Source organism: Palaemon carinicauda, chromosome 19 (assembly GCF_036898095.1).
Source record: "Palaemon carinicauda isolate YSFRI2023 chromosome 19, ASM3689809v2, whole genome shotgun sequence".
Taxonomy (NCBI): Eukaryota; Metazoa; Arthropoda; class Malacostraca; order Decapoda; family Palaemonidae; genus Palaemon; species Palaemon carinicauda.
The window spans coordinates 77,074,211-77,094,950 of record NC_090743.1 but is presented as its reverse complement, the minus strand read 5'-3'; the positions used below and the strand labels follow the sequence as shown (position 1 = coordinate 77,094,950).

At 34.3% G+C, this 20,740-nt stretch overlaps 1 protein-coding gene across 7 annotated transcripts in view; it reads right to left on the bottom strand.

The window, feature by feature from the left end:
- Positions 1-981: 981 nt before the first annotated feature.
- The window catches only part of LOC137658688 (glutathione S-transferase 1-like), a 459,350-nt gene continuing 439,591 nt past the window's right edge, over positions 982-20,740 (bottom strand). For all 7 annotated transcript variants that reach the window (XM_068393672.1, XM_068393671.1, XM_068393676.1 and 4 more), the window contains 3 exons: positions 8,040-8,187; positions 6,973-7,203; positions 982-4,794 (listed from right to left, as the gene is read on the bottom strand). In XM_068393672.1, coding sequence (XP_068249773.1) covers positions 4,663-4,794; positions 6,973-7,203; positions 8,040-8,187 — 511 coding nt within the window. In that variant the 3' untranslated portion in view covers positions 982-4,662. The remainder of the gene's footprint in view (positions 4,795-6,972; positions 7,204-8,039; positions 8,188-20,740) is intronic.

Sequence of the window (20,740 nt, the reverse complement as noted above, 5' to 3'; positions counted from 1 at the left end):
AGATAAGTAATTTTAGGTGGATCTTTCTTTCCTTGTATGCTTGAGACTTTTCTCTGAAGGTTGACTACCAAAAAAAAAAAAAAAAACTAGAGAGCATCTATACACATCTACAGTCATAATACAGTATATGAAAAGGGATTTTATCCTTATAATTGAAAAAAATTGAAACCCTTAATTGATAGTGTTTTATGAAAAATATTCCTCCTAAGTCCAAGCACTTTGAAGCTTGAATCAGTAGGATGGCTAGAAGACTGTCTTGTTACAAATAAGCCATTTGTTTTTGTCAAGAAATCTTTATGGTGGCCAGTTATACTTTAGTTAGTTTGGTCTTAATTTATTAAACTTTGGCCCAACCACCTAGCATTGGAACAGGTAAGAAAATGTAAGTTATTCGAGACGGTACCTTCTCCAGTATTACCGGCCCCCCTCCCCCATTCTCCACCCTGCCACTAAAGTGGTAGCCACAGAGTACAGGGTTACCTAAGAATAATCTAAATTTGTCTGATGGAACTCGGAGCATCAGGTGAATTCAAATAACTTCACATATATGATATTGGATGAGTGGTTGGATGTTAAGAACTGGCAGTCCCTTATAATCCAGGACCAAGCCTCAGGCGCGAGAATAGTTTTTTCCTTGAAGATAAAAATATGATAATCCCTCACCAACAACTATTCTAGGCTTTAATTCAGAATCCCAAACCCAGGTAATTAATCTTTTTCCATTCACACAGACAGGAAATTGATATAAACAGAAAAATCCACCCAATTGCACCAAAGTAAACATGCAAAGGATTCCAGGGACTTAAGCTAAATGAATTCTAAGCATCCAAGACACCATATTATACGTTTCAACAATCCTTACTTTGATGGACATACTCTAAAGCAAGTTGCTTACTAAACTGTCAAAACTTCTCAACTATACGCAAACATTATCTATCGTACCCATGATATATGCAAGACATCGCAAATAATAATTACCAATCAGAATACAATAAACTTTATTTCACACATAACTGTAATAACAGTACACAGTGGAGTAGAATATCCATATAAAAGTAACATAAAAGAAACAATGGAGTTTATGGACTTTTTTTAAGAGGACTAAGGGCTCTTTTCATACAATATCTTTGTCTCCTTTTTCTTTTTTATTTATATGGGAATCCTACTTTGTTTCACACTTTTACATAAAAAGCATCAGTGTCTGACTAACCTATAACTCCAAAAATTTGCTTAAGTTATATCTGCATAAATCATAAATATGCAAAAGAATTAGCATGGTTCAAAAACACATACATTGGAGCCAATAATACTTCTGCAAATTACATAATGAAGAAGCAACACCACTGGACAGATATGGGTCATTAAGTACTGCAAACGTGGGCGGCATATGATTTAACCAAGAAACTCTCAGAATATAAAATATGAGAAAATAAAATTATCAAAGGTACCGTCACGTTTATAACTTCATGAGACTCATTATACATAAAACAACGTGAAATTGAACAATGGTAAACAACTTTATAAAACTTAATACATAACCAACTAAATTTCAGTTTAAAAATCTTTAAGAAACAATAAATATTAATATCCTTATTTTGGTGAATCATTATATAAACTATTATATATAGTGGCTTAATAAATTTGCTTTTCATGTCAGCATTTCAATATTCTCCCTTCTAGATGCCAAACCAAAGCAGTCATATGAATTGAGAATATTTACAAATACTGATTACAGGATGACCATTATGAAGATGTTAAGCTGGACTAATAATCACTAAATAAAATGAAAATCTCACCAGTTCCCATTAGTAGGAGACCATTGTTTTGCATATGACTGTGTCACAATCTGGAAACCTACGTGTTCTTTGAGTAACAACCACACTTTTGCAAACAATGTAAAGGCATAAACACATCAAAACACTGAAGCGACATTGCAAGTAAACGTAAATAGAAGCATACGAACAAAAAACTGTATTTGAAGTCTATAAGTACAAAATGTAAAATAATTGTGCCAGGAGATGTTTAGCACAAATTACAACCTTAAGGACACTGTCAAAATTATGGGGGTGATTACTAACTGTCCGTTGTACAAAAAATATCCCTTTCACTTTTTCTTTATACAAATAACCCAAGAGTCTCTAAATTTAATTTGGGGGGAAATATGTATACCAGATTATTTCTAGTGTAGAAACATGAAATGTTATATAAGTAAAATTATTTTTAGTGTACCAAAAAAGACAAGCTTGATATATATAAAAGTAAGAATGAAAATTTTCATATACATAACTCAAAAATTGACAAATAATTTTAACAAAATTGTTATCTAAGTACAGTCCACTGTATTGCTTTATAGTATTACAGATATGAAATATAAATCAAGATTACAATTACAAAATTACTTTACCCAATTTGAGACTCAATGGAATTATGCTACAAAACAAATATTCCTATTAAACAGTGCATGACTAAAAAACCATAAATATGTCCATCCTTTTGAAGCCTTAACATATCAACTCAAATTCCATATAAGAATCTTCTGGTTACAAATACTTACGATACTTAATACTTAAATTGTCTGAAGGGAATAATATCCACATGACCCATCCTAATTGTTTCTCTCCATTGACTAATATGATATTTAATAACTATTCCTCACAAACAGATATGAATTTATGGGAGATGATTTGGAATCTTGGGTTATAATCTGAATATATCCCTGAGATATTATCCCTATATTTGGAAAAAAATAAAAATAAAATCAATGTCATATAAGTTAAATATTAAGGAGGCCATTTTGATATCCCCAATTTTTGTAGGGATGTGTTCCTATGGCAGATCGCTTTGAAACCCATTATCATCAGCCAGACTGATAATATCCGTAAATTCAAGTTTAGAAAGTTTCCTGGAAAATCAAAATTCCTAGAAAATTAAGTTTCTTGAAAAATTAAGTCTCCCGGGCAATCAAGTTTCCTGGAAAGTTACAGTAAGTCGCATGAAAAATTAAGTCTGTGAAAATTTCCTGGAAAGTTAAGTCTCATGAAAAATAAAGTCTGGGAAAATCAAGTTTCTTGGCAAATAAAGTCTAATGGAAAATTATGTCTGGGAAAATAAGGTTTCTTGGAAAATAAAGTCTCGTGGAAAATTAAGCTTCCTGGAAAATTAAGCCTCTTGGAAAAGTAAATTTCCCAAAACATCAAGTGTCCTAGAAAATTAAACTCCTGAAAAATCAAGTTTCCTGGAAAATCATGATTCCACAAAAATTTCTTGGAAAAATCAAGTATCCTAGAACATCAAGGTTCCCAGAAAATTAAGCTCCCAGAAAATTAAGCTCCCTGGAAAGTAAAGCTTCCTAGAAAATCAAGTTTCCAGAAAAATTAAATTTCCTGGAAAATTAGTATATCACTGTGGAAGACATTTTGATATCCCTGCCTTTTTGAGTGGATGTGCCTCTGTCAAGGAATTGTAAAAATATAATGGCTTTCTTTTAATGGGTAGGTTTAAAGGATCTTTTTGGTTAGCTTTCAAGGATCTTACTAACTCAACTAATTTGGCTCGGAAAATGAACTCACAACAAGGACCCCATTCATTTATAAAATTTCAGTCACCTTGGAAGATACAGTCTTGTCTTTTAAATGGAAATAACATAACATATTCTTATGTAACATACATTTGCGATACTGTGTCTGAACCAAAGGATTGGGTGCATTGTATACATATATATATATATATATATATATATATATATATATACACAAAGATCATAATTAATGGGATGCACGTGCCATAATTTAAAAAATTCCAGGTCTTTGTTATATGTAATATGGTATTATAACAAATAACGATATCCTAAAATAGCTAAAATGTGTTTAGATATATATATATATATATATATATATATATATATATATATATATATATATATATATATGATTAAATATCATGTCTTAGCCTTCCGGTTTTCAGTCTATATTATAAATACTCGTCAAAAACAGTGAGACCATAGAACATCTTATTTCTATATATCTAAACAATTCATAGAAGTCTTTCGTTCGATAAATGATGCAGTACAGTTAATAAGGTGGCAGTATTATTTGCATTTTCCAAAAGAAAGGAAACAGGAATACAATACAACATTTTAACAATATGAATAAAATATAAATCTTAACAGTAAGTTTCTCTATCAAAAATGACATCATCTTTTTGAGTTTAAACTCAAGTGATTGATTGATAGTTTTCAGTCATATAACTCAAACTTTTTTTATCCAGTTTCCTGATGCTTACAACTAAAGTTCTCTTTGTCTCTTCATATTTATCACAAAAAGTTTTAGTTTGTTTATAAATTTTACTTTGTCAATTTCATATATAATGCATTTAAATGGATGTGAACATAGAGGCAATATATTATATTGCATATATACGTACATGTGTATACATACTGTATAACGTCTATCTATACATACATACGTGCATAAGTACACAGTGGCCTTATATAATGTATGTATACAAATATATACATACGTACATGTGTATAAAATGAGAGAGAGAGAGAGAGAGAGAGAGAGAGAGAGAGAGAGAGAGAGAGAGAGAGAGAGAGAGAGAGAGAGAGAGACAATGGTCAAAAGAATGAAATTATTATAAACATTCTTTAGAATTCTTCACAATCTATTTCTTAGTGATCGAGGCTTTACGTTCCTTCTCCATCTGTTTCTTGAGGTCGTCTTCCAGCTGCTTTACTCTGGCTTTGGTCATCTCAACACCTTCTAGGCAGCAATCTTTGTAGTGAGGGAAATTTTCCTGAAAGATAAATAAAAGATTTAAAAGTCGCTACCTAAGAAAAGCTGGTTACAATAGCTGGAGTCTCTTCTATCCTTACAAAGTGGAAAGTATATACATATAATTAGCACCCAAGACCCTCTCCATCAGGCTTGGACAATAGAGGGCTAAGCAATGGCTGCTGATGATTCAGGAGGTAGACCTATAACCCCCTTAACCCCCCCCCCCACATCCCTAGCTCACAAGGAGTCATAATCATTGAATGAGATGATGACTTCTAATGCTACAGGTGTTAGGAGAAAAACAAATACTAATGAAGACAAGATTTACAATATAAGAGAAAGAAATTATGATTTAATGACATGGAAATTGAATGAAAAGATACAAAAAGAAACGAAATAAGCTATTTTAACATCATGTCGACCAAATATTTATGAGCACAGAGGCATGTTTAGAGATTGACTGTAAAGGTTTAAAAACATATGTATACATCAAAGGCAAACGTGTTTACTCTTTATCAATATTTTGATGATAAAACAAAAAAATATTACCAGCCTTTTCTCGTTTACCTAAAAAAACGTGTATTTCAGTTGAAGTGCATACCAGTTAATGCAGAATTTTAAACCTACTATTACCAATCAGTCAATAGTTTATGTAATTTATTCAACCCCTTCCTTAAACAATGTTACCATCATCTCCATTCTCTGTGACCATCTGATTACCTTGAGGCCGTATTTGGAACTATACTCCTAACCATAATACTTTTCTATTCTCAGTAACCACCTGCTTACCTTGAGCAGTATTTGGAACTATACTCCTAATCATAATATTTCTCTATTCTCAGTAACCACCTGCTTACCTTGAGCAGTATTTGGAACTATACTCCTAATCATAATATTTCTCTATTCTCAGTAACCACCTGCTTACCTTGAGCAGTATTTGGAACTATACTCCTAATCATAATATTTCTCTATTCTCAGTAACCACCTGCTTACCTTGAGCAGTATTTGGAACTATACTCCTAATCATAATACTTCTCTATTCTCAGTAACCACCTGCTTACCTTGAGGCAGTATTTGGAACTACAGTATATTCTTCTCTATTCTCAGTGACCATCTGCTTACCTTGAGGCAGTATTTGGAACTATATTCTTAATCATAATCCTTCTCTATTCTCAGCGACTATCTGCTTACCTTGAGGCAGTATTTGGAACTATATTCTTAATCATAATCCTTCTCTATTCTCAGCGACTATCTGCTTACCTTGAGGCAGTATTTGGAACTATATTCTTAATCATAATCCTTCTCTATTCTCAGCGACTATCTGCTTACCTTGAGGCAGTATTTGGAACTATATTCTTAATCATAATCCTTCTCTATTCTCAGTGACCATCTGCTTACCTTGAGGTAGTATTTGTAACTATATTCTTATTCATAATCCTTCTCTATTCTCTGTGACCATCTAATTACCTTGAAGCAGCATTTAGAACTATTCTTAATCATAATCCTTCTCTATTTTCTCTGACCAGCTGCTTACCTTGAGGTAGCATTTAGAAATTTACTCTTAATCATAATACTTCTCTATTCTCTGTGACCATCTGATTACCTTGGGGTAGCATTTAGAACTATATTCTTAATCATAATCTTTCTCCATTCTCTGTGACCACCTGATTACCTTGAAGTAGCATTTAGAACTATATTCTTAATCGTAATCCTTCTCTATTCTCTGTGACCACCTGATTACCTTGAAGTAGCATTTAGAACTATATTCTTAATCCTAATCCTTCTCTATTCTCTGAGACCAGTTGCTTACCCTGAGGCAACATTTAGAACTATATTTTTAATCATAATCCTTCTCTATTCTCTGTGACCATCTGATTACCTTGAGGTAGCATTTAGAACTATATCTTAATCGTAATCCTTCTCTATTCTCTGTGACCATCTGATTACCTTGGGGTAGCATTTAGAACTATATTCTTTTTCCTAATCCTTCTCTGTTCTTTGTGACTATCTGCTTACCTTGAGGAAGCATTTAGAACTATAATTTTAATCCTAATCCTTCTTTATTTTCAGTGAACATCTGCTTACCTTGAGGAAGCATTTAGAGCTGCATTCTTGATTGTAATCTTTAAAACTACATGAGAGCTTCAGCAAAAGCCTCAGGAATTATACTCTACAAAATCTACAGCATAGCCCTCACCTTCATCCTCTGAGACCATCTGAGAACTTCGCCAAAGCATTTGTAATTATATTCTAAGGCATCGAGCTCTGTAATCGATGCCAAGACAGCGATATCAGCGATGGTAATCCTTTCCCCGCACAGGTAAGGGACGCCTCCCGATTCCAAGAACTGGTCCAGGTAGTCCAAGCTTGTCTTCAGCAGGTTTTCCTTCTCTTGTTCCGGGGACATTCCCTGGTGGATCTTTGGGGCCTGAAATAGTTAAAGTGTGATTAAAGGGAACCTATCTTTTTGTTGATCAACAACATACATAATATAAAATTCTATTGACATACAAAAGTAGTAACCCAGAAGTCTTCATCTGGATGCTTAAGGATTTTGAATGTGGTATTTCGTGTAATGTTGGCGTTAAAATAAAAGGTTAATTTTCGAAAATTGTTGAGAGCAAGAAGCTATTTTACTTTGAACTTAAAATTCTCATGCTTCCGACCATCTACTGTCCGCACTCTGATATTTTAGCTAATCTGCTTCTCTCAATTATTTATTCTTATTTGCTCGTTGATCTACGTTATTTTGACATGTTCTGTCGTGTTTTGTTTCTCATTTCTCGTTTGTTTTACATTTGCTCATGATGAATATGAAAAACAATAACAGTCTTAAATAGGTGTGGTTATTTATTGCTGCTAAGAGTTAGCTATTTACTGCTATGCTTTGCTCATAAGGATATAGCTACACTTTTGGAAATAGCTTCCTATTATCATCACTTTATTTCTATAAATATGACAGTAATATGATGCCAATGCCTTCCAGTCAAAGTGCTTAGTGGAGGAACCCAAACCAGTAATTGTTTACTAAAAAAACTTTAACGTCAATGTTGCTATTTGGATAGATGCTATCTAATGGCAAGACTGGTAGAGGACCCACAATACCAATGTTTTTCTAATGCCAAAATGAAATCTGAATCGTCAGTTTTATCATTTAGATGGACTCTATATATGGTAACACTAATAGAAGAATCCAAAATAGCAAGAATTCATAAATACCAAAATAGTGAAGAAATACGTGAAAGTAACGTTACGATAACTTACGAAATATTCTTTTATTGCGTGATATAAGGTACCCATGTCGAAAAAAAGCATCCTATCCACCTTTCCTCTCTCTTCTGGATCCTTTGGGTACAAATATTGGTTTGCCTCCGTCGCATACTTGTTCGCCAAATACATCATAATGGCACGGCTGAAATTAAAAAACAAAACTGGATATTAGACTTTAATTTGCAGCGGCGGATCATTATGTCATTACTAGTGTATGCCAACTGTCAAAATGACGGCTAAATATCTAGATACAGGTATGCACACATTCACATCTTCCAACTCCCTCACCCTTATCTAATTATAACACGGAAGTTTCACCAAAACAACACGGAAGTTTCACCAATTTGTGGGAGATTGTGGTTCCTGAGTGTATCTCTCGAGGTATCACCTCTCACCTGGGTGTGACTACTCCCTCCCTCCTACCCAAGGGATGGAGAGAGGCCGAATAGTGATATGTCTGACAATGCCTCTCTCTCTCTCTCTCTCTCTCTCTCTCTCTCTCTCTCTCTCTCTCTCTCTCTCTCTCTCTCTCTCTCTCTCTTTCTCTCTTTATATATATATATATAGATATATAGATATATATAAATATATATATATATATATATATATATATATATATATATATATATATATATATATTGTGTGTGTGTACCCAAACACGTTGCTCTTTATTATCTATGGGAAGATTGTAGAAATCATATGAAAAAATTAAGAGTAAAAGCAGTACTTACATTGGCTAAAAAGTAACGACTATCTACAATCTATTGTCCTAAACGTTGTTTTTCTTTAATTCATGCCTTACATCAGGGGACCATATTCAGTAGACTTTACTCTTCTTTTCTTCTGTACCTACGTTTTCTGTTGGCCCACCTTAATTGCTAAAACCTTTCACACGGTTGGACAACTGGTTTTATTCAACGTTCTAAACAAGGTCAAGATACGATACTAGTTTCATATCACCATAAAGTCAAATAGAAACAGAAGGTTAATTTACAAGTTGTTAATTTTATCTAAAATGGAAAGTTGATTTTGATTATATTTTAATATGATTACCACAATTAATCCATTTAACATCCATATAGAGTTTAACCATACAGTAGACTCAGAAGATGGTTTGATTAGCTATGATTATATATATACATATATATATATATATATATATATATATATATATATATATATATATATATGTGTGTGTGTGTGTGTGTGTGTGTGTGTGTGTGTGTGCATACATATATTAGTTAGTATAAAATAATCATATCACTAAAATGTGGTTTTTATTTATTCTAATAAGTCGAAAATACCTTTTAATATCGAATTCACTCTACCTCGAGATCACAAACCCTTAGGGAAATTCCCTTTATAAGTACTTCTTCCCATTGAGATTAAATGAGCCAGAGGAGAATAATGTTAGTAAATGGAAATGAGGAAAGTTTAATAATGAATAACAGTATAGTTGGTGCAAGAGTGAAAATTTGGTATAAGTATAGAGTAAATATAATGTTGGGAAGGTTAGATCAGAAGTAAATTGTAGATTAGGGGTTGTAAAGGCAGCAGGTGTGTGCAAAAGATTAACAAGAGACTTTAGAGTTGCCTGGGGAAGCCAAGTTTGGAACGTTTTGGGACAATGCAAGAATTAAACGTTTGAAGCTGCTCAGATAGACGTTTTGCCAGTAATTTGAGGAATGTGGAATGGAAAAAAGATTGCCATAGGTGGAAGGATTTACCAGAGCAGTGATTGAAGTTGTTTTTTAGTGTTTCAGGCCTAGAAAGGGTTTGATATACGGACTAGAAGACATGAGAATGAAGGGTCTTAGTGCCAAAAAAGGCAAGAGTTTGGAGGCGTTTGACGTAGTGCTGATGAATCTTCTGTAAAGATTTATGATGCATAATATTGTGGAAGTCTTACTGTACAGGGTTTTATCCATAATTAGCATCGTTTTGAATGGAATGACCACTTGCCGGCCATTCGATCAACGGATCTATGCAACATTGTTTGGTTAGTATCCGGATGGGCGACCATACAAAACCTTTGAAACATTCATACAGTATGGTGCCAGGCTAGCAATCCCACCCCTCCCCCATTCATTTCCCGCTGAACACCAAAAAGATATGTAGCGTCAATGCTTTCCTCCTCACACAGGAAAGGGTGTGGACGGAAAAGGAGCTTAGTATGGGTGAATGGGTTCTGGACCAGCTATGGGGCTCGGCGTCCCTTCCTATGCTAATAAGCTCATTAATTATTCATCTATGTGCATCACCGATGCGATACCCTGTCAGACACCTGCGAATGGATGGGCTTTTACTGTAAGGGGCTGAAGAAGCCAGGAGGGGAGATCCATACTGTACATGTCATACATGTATGGAGGTCAGAGCTTATGACGTCATCAAAACTTAATACTGGATAAAGTACAATTATGATAAATCTAATAGTTGTTTACTGGGAATCAGTTTAAAATCTGGGAATCATTTTAGCTGGATTCAGTTTTAAAAACTGGTAATAATTTAAAAACTGTGAATCAATTTAAAAAATAACTAAATTAAAAACCGTATATATTATATTGCACAAAGTATATTGTGTAGATTTCTCTCATTTCATCTCGCATGCTAAACGAATTACAAACATTCGATGTTGCATAAGCTTGTAGTTGAAAAAGAGGACCCAAGTGGAAACGTAAACAAGAAAGTGCAATTTCATCTAAAGCCTTCAGGGTCAAAATATTGATAAAAGTGGGAAGGGCAAATTAAGTAATCTTAAACCTTGCGGGGTGCGCCCACCATAATAATAAGGGTGCGGGTGTAAATATTACAAGACAGATCTTGTTTATATCGAATACCTTTGATATCATATAAGCAAAGACTTCATTTATTTCTGGAGGAAATGTTAATATTTTTCTGAACCCAAGTTTTAACAACACTTAGGTGACGCGAAGATGTAACAACACTTAGGTGACGAATTTTTCCTTTTGAAACTAAAGTTGTGACAACACATTCCTCTTTTTCTAGATATTATGTGCCTTTTTAAGGAATAAATTCCAGACTTAACCACGAATATCGATTACAAAGAATCTGTTTGACAGAATTAGTGTGGCATTTACCATGAATTTGTATAAATTATTGGTGTGGCTGTTGTTTTATTTAATTTTTTATCATTCGAGAGAGAAAGATAACTTAATTTACACACACACACACACACACACATATATATATATATATATATATATATATATATATAATGTGTGTGTGTGTGTGTGTGTGTTTGTGTGTGTCACAAAATAACTTCTCAAAAGACCGCATATTTCAATCAAAATAGTATAGAAACGAATTAAAGTTGTCTACCATAAATCATCAACATCTGTTGTGCTCTAATGAACAAACCGGTTACTTGACACAAATAATTGTATAGGGCAAATGTACGTGTGAACGCAGCCCCGTTGGTTGAAAGTCAGTTGACAGTTGCAGGTACAGTGTACCGGGGTATGATGTACCGGATTTGCGGTGAAATAACCACAGTCAGACAGACAGCCACTTAAGCACCGGTACTTTGAGCCGGTCTTTTGCTGGGTTCCAGAATCGTGAGAAAAGAGAGAGAGAGAGAGAGAGAGAGAGAGAGAGAGAGAGAGAGAGAGAGAGAGAGAGAGAGAGAGACGGAAATCGATATATTTCTAATGACTTTATTTATCGTAGCAAAGGGTCGATTCGTTGATTGTTAAATTATCATAAATCAAAATACGTGCTGGGCGTATTCGTTCATGTTAAGCACCTATTAAAAAAAAAAAAAAAAAAAAAAAAAAAAAAAAAAAAAAAAAAACATATCTTGGTCTGTTATGGAAGACCCGAGTTTTTTTTGGATGCATTGAAATCGAATAATATGCAAATTGAAAAATGTAATTATACGAATTTCAATATTCTGACGAGTTAGGAAGAACAATTTATTTTTTATCCACAATTTTTCCAAACCTTGATTTTTTAACTGAAAGGAATGGATATTATTAAATCACAAACCGCATGAAACTATCTTACAAACACTAGACCACGCGTATGCAAAGCACAACATATCAACAGGAACTAGAAGAATTTAGAATAAATTCTACAAAGGCTAATTAAACATCACTATCGTGCAGCTGGCAGCACGACCGACTCATTATACTTCGTACCACCTGTTGCACTGTTGCTCCGAATGCTTTGTATTCTAATGCACCGAAAGCCGGGGGAACTTCATTACCATCTTATTCACTCTCTGGCCAGACATCTCCTCAAAAGACCGCTTACTACGGATTGTTATGCAAATAAAACGACTTCAGTCGATTACGTAGGGAAATCGATCGCTTAACTAATCTGGCAAAATTCGGCATTCTCGTTTTTTTATTATAAATCAACTCGTATGACGGCTAAATATTTAGATAGATATACATACACATGCACATGCACCCATTTCTCACCAGAGTATGACTACACCTCTCCCCCCAATGCGAGGGACGTGACCGGAAAATTTATGTATATATATATATATATATATATATATATATATATATATATATATATATATATATATATTATATATGTATATATATATATATATATATATATATATATATATATATATATATATATATATATATATATATATATATATATCCAGACACTTGCTCTTCATTATATAGGAGGGATTATGAGCTGAACATTTGCACTTCCAAGTTTAACAACATGCGCAAGATTGCTTTAATAAATAAGGTATTATGTTATTCTTACACAATAACTAAAGCATATTGTTATTTGTTTAGTTTTAAAGAGAATCTTAAAATTTATTTTCGTTAATTATAGACATTTGTATACAATACGAGCAAGTGCGTGTATGAATATACGAAGCTTTTCAATTAAGTTTCCTAAATTTTGACATTAAGCTGTCTAATATTTGTCGTGAAAAAAAATGGAAGTTTTCTTTACAATTCTAAAATTCTAAAAGCTCATTTGTTATGCATCTAAGTTATCCATAATGCTTCCAGTTACTTTTTTTTATAATAATACTGCATATAGATTGCTTATTGAAACCAAGAGAGTAATATTTATCATATATACATTTTCAAGATCATTATCAAAAAATTATAATCCCTAAACACTTTCATTGAACTATAATAAATAAACACTTTCATTATAAACAATAAACCCTTTCACATTCTTTAAATTATAATAAATAAACACCGAAACACTTTAATTAAATTGTATTAAATAAACACCTATGAATTATGAAAGCCAAAATACTTTATAGAATTATAATCAATAAACACATTAAAATATAATTAATAAACACCTTAATTAAAATATAATCAATAAACACCTTAATTCAAATATAATCAATAAACACCCTAATTCAAATATAATCAATAAACATCATTACCATATAAAATCGTTACGACTAATTTTCAAGTTTAAATATAGATTATAATAAGACATATACAGCTGACGAAGGTCCGAAGTAGTATCAGGAGCAGCAGCAGGAGAAGAGTTCCTCTGAAGAAAACTGTCCCAGGAAATCTATCTCTTTCTCTTCACTGCCGTCCTTCACAATAATTTTATCCGGCAGCAAAGCAGAAAAAGACAGACCCACAGGCAGACTGCGTTGATTCCACAAAGACGTCAATTCACTGGGAGAGATGCGTAGAAGAAGAAGAAGCAGCGTATTCTTGCACCTCACCTCACCTCAACCCCCCCCCCCCCCCCCCCCACCACGGGAAAGGTCTACATTCAATGTCTTCAAAGTCCAGAGATGCTGTAGTTCAGTTGAATGGGCGATGAGAGGGAAATTCATTAACAGCAATATATTCATTTGCTTGTTGCGTTAGATTATGGAGCTTTTCTTGTCAAGTTTATTAAATTCCCTTCTGACGAAGGAGGCTTATAGTATAATGCAGATTAAGAACAACACTTTCTCGGTATATATATATATATATATATATATATATAATATATATATATATATATATATATATATATATATATAACCCTTATGGTCTAAATAAGGAAATCAGTTCCTACTGACATATTTAGATAAATAGTAAAAATTTCAATTGTAAATACGCTATATGCAAAATAAAAAATTATTTATGTAAATATTCTATGATGTATATATGTTATAAACTGTAAGATTGTAAATGTGTATGATCTATGAATGAATAAAGAACAATTTCATGAGAAAGGCCTAAAAAATACCCACACTTGATACATTTGGTGCTGTAGGCTTACCTTCCATAACCACAATGGAGAGAAAGAGAGTGAAATGGAGAAAGAGAGAGAGTTTGGGGCATCTTGAGGAACGGTGAGAATAGAGGGGGAGGGGGAGTAGTAAGGGGGGATTATACTCCACGAGTCACGAAGTGGAAGTTGGTGAGGAGAAAATCGTGAGGCGAGGGAGGGGTGAGGAAAGTTATCAGAGAGCCCATCTGTTCAGGAAACTCTGTCTGAGATTCAAATTCTTCTTTTCAGTAATTCACGCCCCCCCCCCCCCCCCCCCCCTCTCTCTCTCTCTCTCTCTCTCTCTCTCTCTCTCTCTCTCTCTCTCTCTCTCTCTCTACAAATGGGGCTCCCTATAAAGGTATTTTGTACCATGTAAGGAGCTTTTACACAACCTCTCGGGAGACAAGAGGGTGATTGTAAAATCTTGTCAAGATCATTTATATCAACTCAGATCAACGTTCACTCATACTTTCCCTCTTCTATAATCAGAGAGAGAGAGAGAGAGAGAGAGAGAGAGAGAGAGAGAGAGAGAGAGAGAGAGAGAGAGAGAACATGATACATAGGAATTAATCTTTTCCCTTCAACTTATTTACTTCTGCAAAAACTAGTCACCCACATAAGAGTTTATAGGCCTTATTCATAAAATCATGTATTACATTGCCAAGAATGACCTTTAGATGCCAATTTCCTATAAATCTTCTTGAAATATTTCACACGGTCATAAGTTCCTGTTACAACCCAATCAAAATGTATGATCTGAACTTGACCTCTCTTTAACCTTTCTCGTGACCTTACTAGTTGACTTCGTGATGCCCCGTCTAGAACGTAGACATTGGCAGCAGTATTTTCTTTGTGTAGAGAGAGAGAGAGAGAGAGAGAGAGAGAGAGAGAGAGAGAGAGAGAGAGAGAGAGGGGGGGGGTTGAATGTCTTAGAAACCTTTTAGTTCATCCGCGGACTCGCGGTGACTCCATTTGATCTAAGCTAAAACGAATTAGTTAAAATGTTCAGAGAGCGTTGTCTATCTTAATCTTGACTTCGTTTACTTTGTTACTGTTCATTACATCCCCTGGAAGTCTGCTCCATTATTCCTTATTTTGTAAGTAAAAGAATTACCACATTGAGTGGTGTATCTTTTCAATTACAGAGAGAGAGAGAGAGGTTATTTTGAAGGAGCATATTGTTAATTTCATTCCCTTTCCTATTATGTCTATCCATTATGATCCCCCCCCTCTCTCTCTCTCTCTCTCTCTCTCTCTCTCTCTCTCTCTCTCTCTCTCTCTCACTCTCTCTCTCTCTCCCCCACCTACAAGTACGTGTTTTGAGATAAGACTTCTAGCCCTATGCAAGTGCCACCTCATTTACTAGTCTCAATAATCGGGTGACTACTAGGTACATATAACACGAAACCGCTGAGTGACATGACTATTATTATTATTATTATTATTATTATTATTATTATTATTACTAGCCAAGCTACAACCCTAGTTGGAAAAGCAAGATGCTATAAGCCCAAGGGCTCCAACTGGGAAAAATAGCCCAGTGAGAAAAGGAAATAAGGAAATAAATAAATGATGAGAATAAATTAACAATATATCATTCTAAAAACAGTAACAGCGTCAAAACAGATATGTCCTATATAAACTATTAACAACATCAAAAACAGATAAGTCATATAAACTATAAAAAGACTCATGTCAGCCTGGTCAATATAAAAACATTTGCTCCAACTTTGAACTTTTGAATATACTGTATATACCAATAAGTCTGGGGTCTAGTGGTTTAGATTCAATCCTTTTGGAAAAATTGACTGACACTAGGAATAGTGGGATTACATGTTAGGTTGGGGACTGACCAGGGTTTGTAAGGTTTTTCTAGATGATGGAAAGCCGGATAATTGTCCCATTTTAAGAAACTTAAATTTTCAACTGAAGTCCAGGTGGATGCTTGAAGGTATATTTCTATAGCAAAATCTCCTTTATGGAAGTATAGACAACGATTGTGAATAAAAAAAAAATTGACTGAATCTATTAAGTCAACAGTTTAAAGTTGTGAAAAATAGATAGTAAAGGCTAAAAAATTATTCGATCTCTTTAAAAATCAGACGGTTTAATGAGATGAATAGACGGTGGTAGGGATATAAAAACGGACAGAGAAAGGAAGATCTGTTGCTAGGAAGAGTGTATCATTCGAGTCTTAAAAGGGAAGAAGCTATGCAGATCTATAAAGGAATGGGTGTGAAGTAGTCATAGGAAGCAAGAGATTTTTGTGCCAAATAGAGCCGATTGGTGGTTATAATATAAACATGGAAGTGATCTTTGTGAAAGTTTTCTTTAGGGCAACCCCTTCATAAGATATACAGTAATTGTGTGTATGTATATATATATATATATATATATATATATATATATATATATATATATATATATATATAGTATACAGATATAAATATGTATATATACATATGTATGTATATATATAAATAATCATATACTGATATGTAAAGATCATATATGTATTTGTGTATGTATGCATTTAGAAAACCATACTAGTTCTTAGGGAAGTTCTACTACCCAGACAAAGAAGATCGTCTTGTGACTTTGGAATGTGTGGAACAGAGAACTCCATCCAGAATACCTGTAGCTTGGACCCCCAAAACAAAGACGAGACCTCTCTCTCTCTCTCTCTCTCTCTCTCTCTCTCTCTCTCTCTCTCTCTCTCTATGAAGAAGAAGAAAGTCCCGGGTATTATAAATTAACCAAAGTATAATAAAGGTTTTTTAAGATAAACTCTGATGTTCGACAAGGGAAATAATTCTATGTATTAGCCAAGCAAACCATGTCTCATGAAGAAGCAAGGAGAGAGAGAGAGAGAGAGAGAGAGAGAGAGAGAGAGAGAGAGAGAGAGAGAGAGAGAATTCGACCTTGTGGGTTCCAAGCGACCAAGGTGTGCTGGGCTGCGGCACAGGTGAAGCAGCCTGGGGCTAATTCCATAAAGCTTGGCTCCTATATACATTCCTTTGTCGATCCTCATATATATATGTGTGTTCGTGTGTCTGTGTGCTCGCGTACTGGGAAGTCGATACGCTCAAAGATACATTAAGGTTCTTCGATGAGTGTGTTATGGAGCTTAGTCTTAATTTCTACCCATATATATATATATATATATATATATATATATATATATATATATATATATATATATATACACTTATTAATATTTGGATTCTTTCTACCTCGGGATCAGAGACACAAAAGGGAATCAACTTTAGGATAATAGCTTCTGGTCGGCAAGGGAATCAAACCCGGACCAAGAAATTTAACTCATTATTGAACTCATTGTTAAATAATTGTAATATCAAAACCATGATTAGTATTGTAATCATTCAAGATTATATTTTACGATATTGGAAAATCAAATGTAAAATATTTCCTATAAAAATAAAGCTAATAATGATAAGAGAGAGAGAGAGAGAGAGAGAGAGAGAGAGAGAGAGAGAGAGAGAGAGAGAGAGAGCTAGCTCTCACCTGGACCTCTTTTTGCCTATTACATTCAACATTATTCCAACAGTTTCGGATGGCCGACAGAGCATTCACAAGACAACGAGAAAGGCCACATGCCTTCTTTGCCTCAGGTATGACGGAGTGGGTTAAGGTTGAGAGAGAGAGAGAGAGAGAGAGAGAGAGAGAGAGAGAGAGAGAGAGAGAGAGAGAGAGTTTAACAAATCATATTCTCTTCAGGAAAAGTGAAGGGCTATAATTATATTCTCTCTCTCTCTCTCTCTCTCTCTCTCTCTCTCTCTCTCTCTCTCTCTCTCTCTCTCTCTCTCTCATATATATGTATATATATATATATATATATATATATATATATATATAGAAATGAATAGACAAAAAGCATCGAAGATGAAAACATGGAAGTCGATGCCCTGTACCCATGCATGGTGTAATACCGATAAAAAAGGAAGTAGCGTATTAAGGAAAAAACTTGAAACCTCAACATTTAGAAAGGAGTTCATGTTATCTCTCTCTCTCTCTCTCTCTCTCTCTCTCTCTCTCTCTCTCTCTCTCTCTTTCTCTCTCTCTCTCTCACACACACTCCATGCGGTAAGATACAAAGGTAAAACGAGGCTTTAACAGATATCTGGCTTTACATACTATAACATATAGTAAAAGATGAGAAATGAAAACCCCCAAGAAAATATGGAGAGAGAGAGAGAGAGAGAGAGAGAGAGAGAGAGAGAGAGAGAGAGAGAGAGAGAGAGAGAGAGAGAGAGGTCTCATTCAAAGAACATGAGAAATACAATAGAGTCCTCTATTTGCAAATTGTCCTGGGAGGAGTGAAATATAACATTACAATGAATGGATATTATTCAACAAGTTTTTATGGATATATTTTATAACAACCAAAGTGGAATATTAATGAGGAAGTAAGAAATGAGAGGAATTAAATATCGCATTAATTGGGGATAAAGATAAGTGATAAACCAATAACGATAGGTTTATATATATATATATATATATATATATATAGATGTGTGTATATATATATATATATATATATATATATATATATATATATATATATATATATATATATATACACACAGAAAGAGAGTTTTACATTACCAAGTAATACTACCATTGCGAAAAATGATTAGAGAGAGAGAGAGAGAGAGAGAGAGAGAGAGAGAGAGAGAGAGAGAGAGAGAGAGAGAGAGAGGGGAGGGGGAGGGTTGGGATTGTGGGTGAGGAGGGAGTAGGTCGTGAACCCGGATGTACGTTTGGCAGGGCCCTCTTTTTCTTCTTCTTCCTACCACCGTCAGTCGCCAACCACCTCTAGCTAAAACCATCTCTCATTTTTTATATTACATTTTCTTGGTTTGGTTTTGACTTTTTGTGTCTTCATTCATTTACAATTCCGTCTCCATTATATCTTTATGCTTTTTTGTGTAGTTTTTATATCATTATCAATTTATGTTAATATTTCCTTAAATACCACCAGGTTAGCTTTATCTTTTTCCTTGTCACACGACCTGTTTGATTTTGATTTTTCATCCTTTATTCTCTTCCTTATTTCTCACATATTCTTCAAACTTATACCAGCCCGGCTTCATAATGTCATTGTTTCATTTGTTTCGCTCTTATATTTCCCTTAATCTTTATTCTAATGTACAATGCTTCAAGTTAACGACCCATTGATCAACTGTGCACTTGAATAGAAGTCACAACAAAAAGAATCGAAATTGAAAAGTAAACATCATTAATCATAGTATTCGAGTACGACTTCAGATCTACGTCCATCTTCAAGGAGATCAATTCAAGTCATAAAATTTCATATTCGTCTACAGTTATTTTACTTATATTTAACTCCGATTCTGTTTTTATATCCAAGTTTTACCTTTCATGAGGTAGTGGCTTATTTTGAGGTGTTTTTATTGAGTTTAGCTTTCTAGATTCTGGTGGAACGAAAGTACAGATAATGAATCAAATTATTATTTTCTCTTTTTAAGACACTAAAATTTCATCAGTTCAACTCTGTCATTTCACTAAAAGGAAAGATAAACTACAAATCGTCATTCTTTGAACATGAAGAAGAAGGGCTGCAAATCGTCATTCTTTGAAGAAGAGGAACGCACTCTGGCTAAGAAAAGTAAACAAACGCCGACTATCCAAGCGGCGTCGGTGTCTGTCATAAACATTTACAGGTCTCCCCTTCCCCTGCGTTACTCTTTCACGCGCAAGAGAAACAGGAGGAGAGTTTATTATTCCTTCATTACTAACGGTAGTCTTTTATTACCCAAGACTGTGGCGAAAAGTAACAGCGAGGAACCAAGAAAACTCTTCAAGCAACAAGCAAACGTTCATAATCACTAGTGCCAAAAAAGATTCGAACTAAATCAAACTCTCTCGGTAAAGGGTTCGCTTGATATTTTATTCTGCTCAACAGACTGATATTGTGAGAGGATTGTGGGGGGACGGGGTTAGGACAGTGAAGTCACCCGCCAAGTACAACTCTTACTTCAAACACAATGGCAAATTCCTTTTCTGCCAAACAAAATCATTTAGACACCTGGTAAGCAAATTCGCAATGCTATTTACCTTCATGATATTGGAAATTACAAAAGTTTATGTTCTATTAGATTACTTGGTGTTATTTTTGATAGAGAGAGAGAGAGAGAGAGAGAGAGAGAGAGAGATCAAATATCACCTCTATCTTGTTCCACCCTTACCCGTTGGAAAACAAATATGCAGTCATTCTTAGAATTCCTTCACATATGGTTGCCCTACTCTGCCGTTTCAGTCTATTAGCTTCAGAGAGAGAGAGAGAGAGAGAGAGAGAGAGAGAGAGAGCGTACCACCCACGCAACCTAGGTAACAGCCTCAACTTTCAAATTATAGAGTTGGCGAGCTTTTCTGCTACCCACATTATTTTTAGCTCTTAGAAAAAAAACATGACCTTG